Genomic DNA, 17,123 nt, shown 5'->3' on the forward strand with positions numbered 1-17,123 from the left:
TATGGCTGAGAGTCCATTATGAATGCACTTGCATTATTGCACTAGTAAATCAGTTTTACAGTATTATTAATTCTTCTCTCTAATATATATTATGAGTTTATATCTAATAATGATTCATTTATGTGTTTATTTACTATTTGGAATGGTTACAGATTTATTTATTTATTTTTAACTGTCATTTCCCTGTCCAATTACTTTTGTCTACTCCCGCTTTGTACAGTACAATATATTGTATTGTCACTCCATGTTTCATCACTAGAGGGGTTGACAGAAAATGCTTTTTATTGTACTGTTCAGTATGATAATAATAAATTGGATTGAACTGTAATTAAACTGTATTGAATTATTTTAGGTTATCATCATAAGTGCTGACTGAGAATGCTCGAACTTTCTGTTTTTTGTTTTATAAGTTGTGTTTGAGGATGAAACAGTGATAGCGCTGCTGTCTCACAATAAGGAGTGTGTAGACATTCCATGTTCTTCCAGTGTCCTAATGGGTTTTCTCTGGGTACTCTGGTTTTCTCCCACAGTCCAAAGACATGCCAGGCAGGTGAATTGGCAATGCTAAACTGGTCCGTGTGTGTCTGTGTGTGACCACCATGTGATGGACTGGTGCCTTGTCCAGGTGTTGTTCCTGCCTTGTGTCTGATGTTTGCTGGAATAGGCTCTAGCTACAGTGCAGTCCTGCCCAGGATAAGTGAGTTAGGAAGGTGGATGTACAGTATGTTGTGTTTGAATAAATATGTTTGAATATTTTGTTGTGAAAACATTAAAAATGTATTCTAATTGTGTGTGTCTAACATTGTGTTAATTTTTTTTTTGCCTAGATCTGAAAATCCTGTATTAGAATGAAGTGCCTGGAAGATAAATATATTTGAGGAATATATTCAGTCCTCCAGATTTTCACCATGAGTTCAGTGGATTCTCTCTCCACAGTGTCTGACTGGCTTGTATTGTTGCATCTAGACCAATATATTGAATCCTTTGAAAAATATGGCTATGTGCTGGTCTCTGACTGCAAGGAACTGACCAATGACAATCTTTACAATGCTGGAGTAGTCCTTCCAGGTCACCAAAAACGGATCTTAACCAGTCTTCAGAAGATATTTCGAGAAGAGTCGCATAGTGAAAAGCCTGTTCCAATGCCAAGGAATATATACCGGTGCCCGCAACCTAGCAACACTTCTCAAAATATCCAATCAACTGAAGACCCACCTCAGGAATCCGGGACCCCCAAGTCATATGAAACCACTTTACCCCCTCCTATACCTCCAAGGGTGACCCCAAATCGTCCACCTATTAAGTTTACATCCACTCCCACAATGACAAATGAACCTGTCAAACGGCCAGAATCTCTCCCTGTTAAAGTCACGTATGTGGAACAGGAACCCACAATGCAGTTTGTGCCTTCACCAGTACCTGAAGAATTTCATCTTCATGAACAGTGTTTGGTGGAACATGCTGAGATAATTGTGCCACCACTACCAGCAAAACGCTATGTTGCTTCTAGAGACCCTCAGGTACCACCCCCTCTTCCAAGGCGTCCTCCCCTTTCAGTTCCGAGGGTATCTCAACCCATGTCCTCGGCATCACCTCGGTAGGCACAGGTTTTTTTTATATAAATATATATATATATATATATATATATATATATATATATATATAATATACACATGAATTTTTTTTTTAACATCTATTGTTAATATAAAAATATATAACCCATAATTGTAATAAAAATACTTTTACATTTCGGTTAATCTGGCAAATTGTTTGTTTTTGTTGGTTTGCCTTCAGCATATCTACTGCTGTATTTTGTAGCCTGGCACTGTTACTTAGTGACTAATACTGTACATTGGACTTTAAAGCCACAAGGGTGTTAGTTTAATGTCTAACCCTGACTCAGTTGTTAAAAGTAAATACATTTAAAAAAAGATCAACAACTATGTACTCGGTATTTGTAAAGCACTTTGAAATGATTTTCAGTATAAATGAACTTGCATATTGACAATCAAATTTCTATAAAATGTAAAGGTTTTTATTCTGTAACCAACAGATAAATTAAGAACTTTGGTGAGTAAAAAGTTTTAATGTGCTGGCACATAAAATTAAAAGCAGTTGTTGTAAGAATAGTAAGTCAGTAACTGTAGCAGTAACTATATGTAGAAATAATATTATAAAAAATTCACAGTAAAAAAATTTGGCCCATTGAATCAGACAACTTTCTTTATGTACAGCTCAGCCTTGCTGGATATGCAGGTTTAATGCTATATCGTGCTACCTTTATTAGTGTCTCATATAGCTTTTTACTCTATATTGAGACAGATAGATAGATAGGAAAGGTTTTCTATGATTGAGTGATGATAGATATATAGATAGTGTGACAGATAGGGGGTGCTATCGCTCCCTTGAACCCTCAGACCAGACGCCAGACACCAGATAAAAGTCCAATAATTATTTTTACAATAATATGCACCAAGCACCCTCCACTCCATAATACTCATAAATAAATCAATAATCAATCCTCCACTCCCAGACGAGATGTCACCCTTCCTCCCGACTCAGCTCGCTCTGCTGGGGTTTCCCATAGTCCTTTATAGTCCTTGCCCCGGAAGTGTTTTCTCTCTCTGTCCATGTGACTTTGCAACACTTCCGGGTTGGATGAAAATTCCTTTTCTTCAAGCCGGAAGTACGTTATTGCCTCTGTCCCCTCGACTGGGAAGTACTTCCGGGTTATAAGGCAAATAGAAGTCCCTGAGCCTCCCTGCAGCAACCCCTGGCGGCCCCCATGGTATCCAGCAGGGCTGTGCATTAAAACTGTGATGTCCATGAGGCCCTGCTGGAATTCGGGGCACCTCCATGTTGCAGGGAGGGCTCCATCTGGCGGCCTGGGGGTATTGGCCGGGACAAACTGCCGGCCATATCTCACAATAGATAAATATATATTTGCCCTCAGTCCTTTTTATAGAAGCTCAATAAATACATAAATAGATAAAAAGGTAGGTAGGTAAATAAAAAAATAAATAAATAACAATCATCAGACACGAGTTATAATAGTAAAAGAAATATTTTTATGTCCTGAAAATCTATCCATCCATCCATTATCCAACCCGCTATATCTTAACTACAGGATCACGGGGGTCTGCTGGAGCTAATCCCAGCCAACACAGGGCTCAAGGCAGGAAACAAACCCCGGGCAGGGTGCCAGCCCACCGCAGGGCACACACACACACACACCAAGCCCACACTAGGGACAATTTAGGATCGCCAATGCACCTAACCTGCATGTCTTTGGACTGTGGGAGGAAACCGAAGCACCCAGAGGAAACCCACACAGACACGAGGACAACATGCAAACTCCACGCAGGGAGGACCCAGGAAACGAACCCAGGTCTCCTTACTGCGAGGAGTACCACTGCGCCACCGTGCTGCCCTGTCATGAAAATCATTTATTCATATATCCATTACTGAAACCAGTTATTCCAGTTAAAGGTCAGGGAGTTAGAACCTAAATCAGCTAAACTAAGCTCAGATCTGAAACTGTACCTGTACTGCTGGTGTGTCAGACTTGGATTCTGGAGGGCAGCAGTGGCTGCAATTTTTTGTTCCAGCCACTTTTGCTATTAGTCACCTATTCTACCACTAAAACGACAAACTTCTTTTGCCATAATTTCAGCTGTCTTGCTTTTTTATGGTCAGAACCCTTAACTGTTTATTTCTTCCTTAAATGTTGGCTAGACCAACGATAATGAATACAAAGTCAGTCAACAGATGACCAGCAAAGGTCTCAAACTTAGTTACTCAGAGCACCACAATGTTCGTTCCAAAAGATTTATTACCCAGGAGTCAATTTTCCCTGTAAATGAGACCCATTATTTAATAATGGCTTGTTATTGCTCCCATTCTGCTACACTTGACATTTTCAAAATTGTTGATTTTCCTTTTTTTCTCATAGCACCATCCTTGTGTTTTGTTGATCAGAGCAGATCAGTATTGCTCAGACCTTCAAATTTTTCATTCCTTATAAATTATTGAAACAGATGCTGAATGATGGACTGATACATGCCAATTGGATTATCTGGTCATCTGTATTTACATATCATTATTGTTTGGCTGTCTGTCAAGAAAAAAAGAAACAAAGAAAGGATCTTATGTTACATCCACACCTGTATGTTTTCATTTGAAAGCAGCATTTTTAAATGAAAATGATCTCCATCCATATTAGTTTTTTCATGTCATTTACAAAAATATCGCTGTCCACTCTAAAACAAGTAAACAACAGAAAATCCTTGAAGTGCTGAAAAACTCTTAGGCCCTTGAATATCAGAATCCTTTGTGTGTTATGCACTTTCAAGACCAGGACTCAGCATAGAAAAAGAGAAATTATTTAAAGAGCCACAGCACATCGACCTCGTATTGTATTAATATTCTGATTAAAGCTAAAAGTAACACCGCAAAAGTTAAAGCAACCATTAAAAAAAAAAAGATCACCTTTATGTTCATTTGCAAGAGCATGAGATGATTGGTTGTAAGCAGTCCACAGCAATTGCAGTCCATCTTGTACTGTGCAGCATTTGTTAAACTAACTCAATAGAGAAAATAAATATGTACATGTGTCTGTATCTTTGCTTTATTGCATTGTGCTTTCGTGTTTCTGTCCTGTAATGCTGTGAGCTTGGCTGCATTCTAAACCAATCTACGTTGTTAAGTGCCGTGTTATTAATTTTGTTCCTCCTTCCTGAACTGATTAAGTTTAACTAGTAAACATTGGTAAGAGGATGTCAACTGAGTTATTTACAATCTGATTTTTATGGGGCCCGAAATTTTTCACTACAATGGTAACGCCACTGACCGATTATTTGCCTCTTGCGCATGTATGCAATATTCAAACTGTACATTCTGGCAGGTAGCATAACAAGTGCCATGGAGTGCAACTATTTTAGGCCTGCTATGTTGGAATATGTTTTTCTTTTGTGAAAGATGACCAATCAGTGAATGAGATGTTGTAATGAACAGAATCCAATCAGGGAAGCAACCTGAAATAAGCACGGACCAACCAGAGTGCAATTAGAGTACTGTTTTCAGAAAACTGTTTTCACCTGTCCATACCACAATGCTGATGCTGCATTTACGAAAGAATTTGTTTTGGAAATTGTTAGTTTTGGAACCTGAATAACGTCAGCCCTTATAGATGAAAGGTGAAAACAGAGATGAATTAAATTAAAATGTAGTGTACCTAAATCTTAAAAGGCAAGTCAGTTTAAATGAATTCAAAAGGAGTATAGGTTTCTAGTTTTATTAAATCATTATAGTCACTTGTACAGAGAATAGTGAAATTCTCACTTGCATGTGCTAATCAACATGTGATACGTTGCCATTCTCTGGTGCTGCGATTAGTGAGTATAGAAGTTTTACCTTAAAACTTCTGTCTTCCTTAGCCAAAAAATCCCAAAACACAATTTAAACAAATAACAGTATATTAATTGTGACAGATGTCTTAAGGAGAAGTAAAATAGACAGAGAAAGAAACAACAACACCATATAAGTGATAGATAGATAGATAGATAGATAGATAGATAGATAGATAGATAGATAGATAGATAGATAGATAGATAGATAGATAGATAGATAGATAGATAGAACCTTAGGAAAGGCATTGTCTAAGCAATAGATAGTCAAGTATGTTTTGGTAGCAATAATACTAATTTTAAAATTTGGCTGGAATGAAAGCTCTCCATGATGAGTTTAAAACCTTGCTGGGGGTATTATTCAATTTTGCGGTATACTCACTGACACTTCCCCATACCAGGGCAATATAGATTCATAACTTTTAACAAGTAAACGAATGTCTGTGCATTATTGTACTACTGCCTTACACTGTAAAGTTTACAGTGACAAATAAGCAAAACTGAGAAGACTGTGATAGTTTGAACACTTTAAGTGATCAATTTTTTGCAATTTCTTATGAATAGATTGGAATTCTTATTCATGCTGATAAAAAATGAGTGAAGTACTAGTCATTTAAATGCAGAAGTTGTGTACATTTCAAAATAAAGCTTTATAAGACCATATACAATACAGTAAATCAGTGTTCATTCATTCTGCAGTTAAGAATGACAGCTGATAATTTGCATTTTCATATTCTAGTATCATCTCCCATACAGGAGAAGACAGAATAGATTTTACTGGATAACATCAACTGGTTTGTGGAACAAAAGCAAAATCACGGATGTCAGAGAAGGAATGCATTTTGAACCTGAAGTTGTTTTTCAATACGGTAACCCTGAAGTCAAATGCTCAAAAACAAATTAATCATGCAAAACCAAATAAAAAAATGCACAAACAAATTGGAAACACAAACACAAATCAGAAAACACAAAAACAAATCAGAAACTGAAAAAATAAATTGGACAAGCAAAAACAAATCAGAAAACACAAAAACGAATTGAATACGCAACAGCAAATCACAATACACAAAAACATATGAGACAACACAAAAACAAATCAGAAACAACAAATTGAAATGGGCAGCAAAGAGGCCGATTCCACCCCCGAGTCATTACAAAACATTTTAGGTTGACACCTAATACTACACCGGTGTTGACGTGAAAAATAGATAATACTAGGAATACAACTTGTCATACAAAGGCTACATTGCTCATGTTAAAATAACACGTCAGTAGCGTAATGTAATAAAGAAAAGGCCAATATCAAACGTTTTTCAACAAGTGCTGTCGCCATGAAGTTATAGCTTCTAAATAAAATACTGAAATATGTTTGTAATACTCTAAAAACAGCATGAAGAGTGCTCGAAGTTATGCAAATGTTATCTTTTCTGCTAAAGTATGTAAAATACCTAAAAATGATATTTTATGAGGTGCTCTTTTTGTTTTCATGCTTCTCAATTTGTTTGCGTAGTCTTCATTTTGTTTGTGTGCTGCACCATTTGCATTTGTTATTTCTGATTTGTTTTTGTGTATTCAATTTATTTTTGTGTTTTCTCTTGTGTTTTTGTGTATTGGGTATTTGTTGTTGCGTATTCAATTTGATTTTGTGCATTTAATTTGTATTTGCATTTTCTGATTTCAAAGTCAAAAGTCAAAGTGAACTTTATTGTCATCTCAACCATATGCAAGTATACAAATAGACGAAATTGCGAAGCTCAGGGTCCACAGTGTAACAACATGACGTGCAAATAATAAATTAAAAATATAATTAAAATTTAAATTTAAAATTAAAACACAGACAAGACAAGACATTGTGCAAAGACAAGACAAAGAAGTAGCAGCAATATTGATGTGTAAGATATGTAATATAATAAATAAATAATAAATAATAGATATAGATAATACAGAAATTATCAGTGTATGATAATAGTTATTTAAGACATGTGTAAACAATGACAGGTCAGAATGTTTCACAGCAGAAGGATATCAAGAGTGTCAAAACACTTAAAGGTCAGTATGAGATTTTCAGTTCTTTTCTACATGCACACTCGTCTTTGCAGGAAAGTGGCTCACATGTATAAAAGTTCTGTTTTTAGAGGTGGTTGAGACTGTGTGGAAGATCCTAGGGGGCACCCTGGTGTTAAGGAGTCTTGACAGCTTGGGGGTAAAAACTCTCCTGCAGCCTGGCAGATCTGGCTTTGATGCTGCAGTATCTTCTCTTGGATGGCAGAAGTGTGAAAAGTCCATGTGAGGGGAGTAAGGGGTCCTGCACAATGCTGCAGGCATGCTTGCGGACATTGCGTTTGTAAAATATGTCCTGTGGTGAAGCGAGAGGCACCCCAATAATGTTCTCTGCTGTCTTCACTATCCTTTGCAGGCACTTGCGGTCGGATATGTTGCACTTGCCATACCAGACAGCGATGCAGCTGGTCAGAACACTCTCAATGGTGCCTTTGTAGAACATGGTGAGGATGGAAGGGGGAAGACTTGCTCACTTCAGCCGCCTAAGGAAGTGTAGTCTCTGCTGGGCTTTCTTGATTAGTGATGTGTCCACGTATGTTCCTCAGTTATGTGCACACCGAGGAACTTTGTACTCCTAAAAGTCTCCACATCTAAACCATTGATGCTAAGTGGGATGTGGGCAGGATGTGACTTTCTGAAGTCCATGATTATCTCTTTTGTCAACATTGAGAGATAGATTGTTGTCTTCACACCATGCAGACAGCTGTTCCACCTCATCTCTGTATGCTGTTTCATCATCCCTGCTTATCAGTCCCAGCACCGTCGTGTCATCCGCAAACTTGATGATGTGGTTGGTGTTGTGCGTGGCTGTGCAGTCGTGAGTCAGCAGGGTGAACAGCAGTGGACTAAGCACGCAGCCCTGCGGCGCTCCAGTGCTCAGTGTAATAATGCTGGAAGTGTTGCAGGCAATCCGAACTGACTGGGGCCTCTCTGTCAAGAGGTCTAGGTTTCAATTGCAGAGGGTGGTGTTCAGGCCCAACCTGCTTACTTTTACAACCAGGTTTGGAGGGATGATTGTGTTGAAGGCAGAGCTAAATTCTATGAATAGCATCCTGACATATGTGTCTTTTTTATGCAGATGTGTCAGGGAGAGATGAAGAGCAGAGCATATGGCATCCTCAGTTGACCTGTTTGAGCGTTATGCAAACTGAAGAGGGTCAAGGGAGGCAGGGAGATTAGTCTTTATGTATGACATGACTAATCTTTTGAAGCACTTCATTATGATTGGCGTGAGTGCAATATAAATAGCTCTTAAGCTCAGTGTTCTGTGAAAAGACAATGGGAAAAGCAAGAGGGAAAATGGAAGAATTTCAGCGAATACCAAGTTGGGGCAAGCAAAAACGTACAATTTGTTTGTTTAAACAGTAATATAAACAACAAAAGGAAGCTAATCGACTGACATAGCGTTTCGGAGAAACTCGAAAGCTCAAGTTCACAAAGTTGCACAGTGCCCGAAATAAAAAAGTAGTTGTCAGATATCAAAGTCGCCATGAAAGGGTGAGACATAGCCCACCATCTGAGTGTCATATGAAAGCTTATTAGGGTACAGAGAAAAAAAAGGCACACAGTGGGGAAAAGCACGAAATGTCAACTTCAATCTCGAAATTTCCACTTTAATTACGTAGTTTATTTTGTCATTAAAGTAGAACATCATAAACTTCATGTTAAAATTGTTTAATTAACCAGTTTCTCAAATCACATCGTAATTAAAGTAGCACATTAAATGCTGTGTTTTGTATGTGTTCTTCTATGTGCTCTATGTGTGTGAATCACTACGTGCTTCTTAAACCGGCTTTCTCTTCCTCCGACGGGACACAGAATCCATTACATTCATGATATTACAGCTCTCTGAATAACTAAAATACTGAGATGTATACGTGATATCGTTTTCATGATGATAGGAGTTAAAGCATATTATTAAACATGGGAACATGGTGGCACAGTGATTGTGCGCAACCTTCGATGAAATAATTTATTGCAGCAGTATTCAGGGGTGGCTCTAGGCTCGTGGCGGCCCTGGGCAGAGAAAGAATCGGTGGCCCCTTCACCCGCCAATGTCAATGTGGCATCTTATGTACGGCGGATGGCCACGTCCATTGCGGACACTGCATAGCCGCCTCGTGCTCATGACACTAGCGTTTAACTATTGCCGAAATTTGCAGCTGCGTTTTTAGCTGTGTCGTTATTTTCTCTTTCTGTTTTATATTCAAGATATATAGGCGTGGCGGCCCCTGGGATTTGGCGGCCCTGTGCAGGTGCACAGTTTGCACATGCCTAAGGCTGCCCCTGCAGTACTGTCTCTTTCAAACGTACTAACCTCCAATTCCTGTCCTTCCTTTTCTTTCTCCAAGTAACTGATCGCCACACAATCAGCTCTGTAATAGACGTTAAGCCATCTGTAAGCTTATAAAGCCGATTCTTCAATCTTTTAAGGAACATTGAAATATCTTCGTAGTACATGTATAATTATTCTATCGTTCACACCTGTCCCAGTGAAGCATACAGTGCTTTTATCTGTATAATATAATAAACATATTTTGCTGCATTTCATCTTAAAAATGATATCATCATCATATGTAAATACGCGCTTTATAAAGTGGCTCAGGTTGTGCAATATTATAACTGTAGTGCAAGTTTACAGTGAGGTGATTGTACTTATAAGTCCAAACAGTTCTACAAGGAGCACTTGATGGACTGATTGAGTGTGTTTAGAGCTCTTAGGATGAAACTCTTTCTGAACCGCGAGGTCCGTACAGAAAAGGTTGGAAGCGTTTGCCATATGAGAAGCAGTTCAAATAGGAAGCATGGCTTAGGCAGCGTGTGCTTGATGCTGTATAATTCTCTTTCCGATCAGCTGCTCCGAGTGGTGCAGTGAGAGTAATATGGCAAAAGATGATCTGCTGTGGCAACCCCTAACGGGAGCAGCTGAAAGAAGAAGAAGAAGGTGCAGTGAGTGTAACAATGTTAAAGCAGTTATGGTATTTGGAATAGTTTGACCATTCCGTGGACCATTATATTATTATTGGTTAATTACAATCAGATGCATTAAACTAATAAACAATATGCGGTTAATTTCAGTGTATTTATAAAGCCATATCAGGGACGTGAATCTGAAAAAGAATGATAAACCACACAGGAACAGTAGCACTGCTTTGACGCTGGGTGCCGTCAGTCTGCAAAACTGAGCGGAGAACTTGCGTACTACAGGGTATGAGGTACCGTGGAAATGTGTGTGGCTTTATGGCAAGTTTAGGTTTTATACATTGCGATTTGAACGTGGAAATGTTCTTACGCAACATTTCTGTGTGTACGCACCGTTTATACATGAGGCCCCTGGTAAGTGGAGGGAGGTATTGCTTTTCTCACAGGCTCTTTGTTCCACGCCTCAAACCGTGTGAAGAAGTGGTTCAGCTCATCCGGAAGGGAGGCATCACCATCACTGCTGTGTGGGTTGGGCTTGTAGTTTGTAATTGTCTGAACACCTGCCACATGCGACGTGTGTCTCTGGTGCTGCTGAATTGTTTGTTAATCCTCCGCGCGTATGCCCACTTAGCTCTCCTTATAGCGTGAGACAGGTTGGCTCTGGTCACCCTGAGGGCGGCCTTGTGTCCAGATCTAGCTTGTGCACTTCTCTCGTCATCCAGGGCTTTTGGTTGGCTCTTGTGGTAACATCCTTGGTAACAGTAACATCCTCTATGCATTTGGAGATATAGCCAGTCACAGAGTCTGTGTACTCCTCCAGATTGATGGGGTCACCATCCATTGCAGCCTCCCTGAAAATGTCCCAGTCTGTCAATTCGAAGCAGTCTTGGAGAGCTGAAACAGCACCAACCTGCCACTCTTTGATGTTCTTGCGGGCTGGTTTGGTGCGCTTCAGCAGGGACTTGTATGCGGGAACCATAAAAACGCTGATATGGTCTGAACAGCCGAGGTAGGGGCAGGGTAGGGCCTTGTAGGCATCAGGGGCACTCGTGATTTGTTATTGCTTTTCCAATTTCTTTTTGCATTTTTTGATTTGTTTTTGTATATTGTAATTTGTTGTTGCATAATCAATTTGCTTTTGTGCATTCAATTCGTTTTTGCATTTTCGTATTTGTTTTTGGGCATTCAATTTGTTTTTTTGCGGTTTCTGTCTTGGTTTTGTGTTTTGTCATTTGCTTTTGCGTATTCAATTTGTTTTTGCTTATTCAATTTTTTTTTGTGTTTCCAATTTGTTTCTGCATATTCTGATTTGCCTTTGCATATTCAATTTGTTTTTGCGTTTTCAGATTTGTGTTTGTGTTTCCAATTTGTTTGTGTGTTTTCTTATTTGTTTTTGCATAATTTACTTTGTTTGTACCCATTGCACTTCAGTGCCACGATATTATTTGATGTACAGTACTTGTACATGTTTGTGAAAATACTTGTTAATGCCAGGCCATCATTACATATGCAGTTTGTTAAGGATGCCTGTAGAAACCCCAGAGAACTATAAATCAGATTTAACAACCAAAAATCCAATATTACAGACTTTTGTGTTTTCCAGGCATTTGATTATTTGATTTTTCTGTGTTTTTTCAGAATCTTTTAATTTCTTTGTGGTGCAATGTATTGCTTAAGAGTCATTCAGTTTCTTACAAACCTGACAGGGAATAACATAAACCTGTCAGCAGATAGCCAAACTACTGTCCACAGCAGAGTCAGTGCAGGCCCCTATTTATTTAGAAATTTGATGTCATATCTGACTGATGGCAGCCACACACCTTGGTGTCTAAAGTCACTCATTTGAGGTCAATTGTATATTATGTAGACTTGATAAAAGTGTGGTTAATATGCATGTAATGAGAATCTAGTCTAAAACCAGTTTAAGTACATCATTTTTAAAGTGGTGTTGCTCCCACAAGGATCCTTGTGATCACTTTTGTAAGCACTTTTGTTGGCTTAGGTCTCTTCTCAGTTATGTAGATGTAAAAAAAGAGACATTTAACTTTCAAATCTTAGGAATTTCCTGTGTGCAATGATTTTTTTAAATAAGCATCAGTGTTTTTATACATGCTCTCACACTTTAAGAACTCTAGAATAAATATTTTGTGGTGCAAGGAATGTATTAGTTTTCGGCCTATGTACTCCAAACAGTGCTACTTCCACTACAATTTCCAAATTAATAAGTACCTCCTCGATAGTCTAAGTTACTGGAGGTCATTTATCAACTTCTTTACATGTGTTAACTTTAGAATAATGCAAGGTCAGATCATTTACTATTTCATTGTCTGCATATTTTAGTTGATGCTAATTGTTCCCGATACCTTTTAACTTCACTTTGTTTGTTCCTTAACTACTAAAATACTGAAAGAAACTCTTTAAGCCATCTTTCCGTATTATTTCAATTTAAACACCTTTTAGCTTTTCTAATATCAATTTTAACTGGGGCTTTCATTCTCTCATAAGCTCAATGGTTAGCACTAGAACTGTTTGCCTAAAATGCCTTTTTTTCTTTCAAACTTCTCTTTTAGCTCCATAGTTAAACATCATGGAGTTCACTTTCATTTCTTATTGCTCATGAATTTCAGGATGATCTTGTCCTGCATTGTATGACAAATGCTTTTAAATCTGCTCCTCTTGAATGACTCCACACTTAAAAGATTTTCCCAGTTTATCGTTTTTAAAACTTTGTTGCATCTGATCAAAATTTCTTTCAATAAAATTAAACTTTGTTTTTGAATAAGTGCCCTGCCAAATGCACTGTCAAATCTTATGGTGACTAGATCCTAATGGTTCAGTTATATTAACCCTTGATTTGTATTGTTATTATTACAAATACTTTTATCCTGATTGTTACAGTTTTTTTACAGGTCTATTAATGCAGATGGGTACCAAGGTATGCTGAGTTTAAATTAGGCAATCCAAGGTCTTTTGAGCAAGATGTTGTTCTGTCAGAAACAGTGAGGCAAAAATAATTTATAATAGGAATAGAAATTAAGATGTGGCCCATAAGCAAAGATTTGTAACTAGGTAGTCAAACACACAGTCTTCAAGTCAAAAATTAGAATTCTAAATTGTAGTAAATATTTACTTTGCAACAATTTCTTTACTAAGAACACAATCAAAAGTACAATGTGCCAGTTCTTTAGTTTTCACTCTGTAAACCTGGATTAACTGAAAGTCTTCATTGTGACCTTTTTACCCATAACCCTGTGGTGCCACAGCCACACGCTTCTGGGTCGTTTAATTATCAACTCTGTAGTTAAATGGTCCATATAATTTTGGCATCTGTGAAATATGAAATTGCATTGAGAGGGTGCCAAATTAATTCAACCAAATTAAAGAAATTCAGTTGAAGAAAAAAAACAGAATTGGAATCTGCATGATCCAAAATGTAAAAAAAATCTGAAAAGGTCCACCAAAGTTTGACAAGAACTGTGCAATAAATTAGAAATGAATCTAAATCTTAACAGATGTAAGGCCATTATAATTGGCTTCCTTTTTAATGCCATTTGCTGCTTTCCTATTTAGCGTCCTTGTTGTTTCTAATATTTTTGGTGACTCACTGGCTCATTCTGTGCATATTAATGTGTTTATTTTTTATATGCCTGCTGGTTGTAATAGACAGCTTGCTTTTGCTATGTAAACTATCAGAGTGGTGCCTAAAACCATTTATTCTGTTTTGAAGAGAGCATGGAAGTAGAATGTCTGTCTATCAAAAGAGCTGTTTCTGAGAATGTCAAGGTAGTATGCTGACACATAATAAGTGAGAACAGTATTGAGAGTGCAAACATGATATAGGTGGGCCTTCTAATACTGCTACTATAAAATCTGTTTTAGAGAATTAAAAAATCTGCAAACAAAAAGAATTATCATGCATGTGAACCTTTATAACCAGTACAAAATCCAATATTGTTTTCTGGAAGAATATGGCAACTTATGTTTAATAATAAGTAGGCCTGGGTAAAAATATCAGTTTTCCAATTGATCGTTATTTTTCATTTAAACAATTCAACATTGATTCTCAAAGTCTCAAGATTGATCTTGTGTATCTCTCTCCTGCTCAATTGCTATATGTATATTTTTGGTTTTTTTTCATTTTTTGCATATGATCCAGTAGATGCAGCTAATGCGGCTGTGAAGGCTTTCTAAGGAAAAAGCACTTTACCATCTAGTCAGTGCCTTTGACACTTAAATCAGATGTCTGGACTTCCTGAGGATTTTAACGGTGTGCTGGTAATGAACAACTGAGTAAAAGAGAAAAGCCTCATGTAAGCTGTGCAGCTCAGAAGTTTAGTATTGTTGTAATCCAACAAATTTGAGAAATCTTTTATCCTGATGTCACCCATAAACGTAATCTCAGTCAACATCCAAACAAGTAGAGTCTAAACAATCCACACTGGAGATGGCGGGTAGCTCCAAGCTTTCATTTAAGTTGCCTCATGCCCCAAAAAATAACAGAATCTATAGCAGTTTTTATCTGTAAAGATTTGAGACCCTACAACAATGCTGAAAGCAAGGGCTTTCCACAAATGATGCAGGATTTTGAACCGCGGTTTGCTATACCAACCAGAAAGCAAGTGAGTAAAGTTATTGTACCTAGGCTTTATGAAGATCTTAAGCAAAGCATCGCCACATCTCTCAAGTCAGTGGAGAGAGTAGCCATAACTTGTGATAGCTGAACATCCAGGGCAGCAGATTCCTATGTGACAGTCATGTCACTACATTAAAAACAGCTATGTTGCAGACAAGTGCTCTGCAAGCCAGTCACAGTGGGAACAACCTCAGTGCCTATACAGTGTGCAGATCTGCTGAGATGACTGACTGTTGTTCCAAAAACCTTTCTAGCATTTCCAATGAATGTTTCATCGCGTGACTGCATCAATCACAAGTTTTGTATGGGCAAGTCCAATATACATTGCTTTAAGCACATGACTAGTTGTACTGCTATGGTGGAAGTTTGCAACATGGAATTTTCAGAGCAGCCTGCAATACCAAAGTGAGCTTGTGTACAAAGTAGCCAACGTGAATATCTCCATAAGCTGCACCGTACGGATCATATTAGTGGCATTGTCAGTCACGATGGCCGGTTCTTTTTCTTTCATGTTACCTTCATCCAGTACCCGCTGTCACCAAGCATCAACTCTAGATCCTTGTTTTAAAATGCTTTCTTTTCATCTGAGGAGGAAGTGTAAAGACACATTTACGAAAACTGATTAATGTGACTATTAAACATCAGCAACTGAAGATACGTGTAACTTGTAGAATTATAGAAAGACACCAAACTTCCCACTGTATCATTAATTTCGACTAATTCAAGATTATTTTAAATGTCCAGTAGGGGAATAAATTTGGCTAACAGTTTAAATGAAAGGGGGTCTACATAGAGACTCATAGCACACAAATAGGATACTGAATAACATGCTTGTTTTTTAAGACGCTATATTTGATTATTTTATAATAATATTATTCGCAAGATGATATAGATGTTTTATAAAGTAGATGCCTTTATATTTTATTAAAACAAGGAGCCCCCATAATATGTGTGAACTCTGATGTGACAATACAAATGAGTAATGATATCATGTTGTGCATCTTCCAAATACTGATGTTACCTGTTCATTACTAATCAAGTACAGTATTTCTTCTTAAATGACATTCCATGCTTATGCATATGTTATGAAGTCACTATGTAGACACCCTTCAAATAAAGTGTTACTGAAATCAATATCAAATCGAATCAGGACATGGTGAATCAAAATCGAATCGAATCAATTCAGGATATCAGTGCCAATACCCAGCCCTAGCTGATGACTCTAAATTGTACATTTCCTGCCTTGAACCCAGGGTGCTTTGGGGAAAGGCTTCAGCCTCCACAACTCTAAACAGATCACACATGTGTGAAAATGTTATTAATGTTGTGTTATTGTTATGCTGTTTGTCTGTTATCCTTTAGAGCTGCATAACCTGTTCTCATCACAAAGGTTCAGATGCAGCTTTTTCAGATGCCAAGTCTGTAGTTTGATTCTGTACAGCTTAATTCCTCTGTCCAGGCATTTTGCTCTGAGGTAGAGGTAGGGTGAACTTTGCATGAGAGGAAACATGGCTACATTACGCCATTAACAATATGATTATTGGAAAGGAAGTACAGTGCAGCACCTGTGTCACTTGGTCACCAAGATCTGTGTTCCCTCACTGCTATCGCCGTCTTTTCACATAGAATGTTTAAACCACAGCCTTTGACCAAGCAGCTGGCGTTATATGCTGTTATCCCATTTTTTATATTCTGATTGTAAAAAAAAAAATTCTTACTGTTGCACATTTTACTGAATACACGTGTAATCTAAAGAGTAATATTCTTTCAGTCTGCACTCTAAACATCAATTTATGCTCTGCTCTCATGGTGTTTTGTTGTTATGGTGTACATGTAGTAAAGTCCTATTGCTGATCTTTTTACATGAATTTGTATCTTTTTACTAGCATTTTGTATTTTTTCTTGAAGTTTAAAAAAGACAGTTGTCTTTCACCAGTTGGGAAATGGTAAAATTCTATATTTTCTTTTTTGACTTTAAAATGTCCTATACTATAGTCAATTGTACAGATGAACATCTGCTGAGAAAAAGCCATTGACCTTTGTGCTTTGTTTTATTTCTGTTTGCGTAGATTACAACATTGCAAAAGTAGAGGGGGATTTGT

General features: G+C 37.7%; 1 protein-coding gene across 6 annotated transcripts in view; it reads left to right on the forward strand.

Moving 5' to 3' along the window:
* The window catches only part of LOC114649973 (arf-GAP with Rho-GAP domain, ANK repeat and PH domain-containing protein 1), a 365,104-nt gene that overhangs the window by 107,196 nt on the left and 240,785 nt on the right, over nt 1-17,123 (forward strand). For all 6 annotated transcript variants that reach the window (XM_051926528.1, XM_051926526.1, XM_051926532.1 and 3 more), the window contains exon 2: nt 828-1,597. In XM_051926528.1, the coding sequence (XP_051782488.1) occupies nt 909-1,597 (689 nt within the window). In that variant the 5' untranslated portion in view covers nt 828-908. The remainder of the gene's footprint in view (nt 1-827; nt 1,598-17,123) is intronic.

Source organism: Erpetoichthys calabaricus, chromosome 4, assembly GCF_900747795.2.
Source record: "Erpetoichthys calabaricus chromosome 4, fErpCal1.3, whole genome shotgun sequence".
Lineage (NCBI taxonomy): Eukaryota > Metazoa > Chordata > Cladistia > Polypteriformes > Polypteridae > Erpetoichthys > Erpetoichthys calabaricus.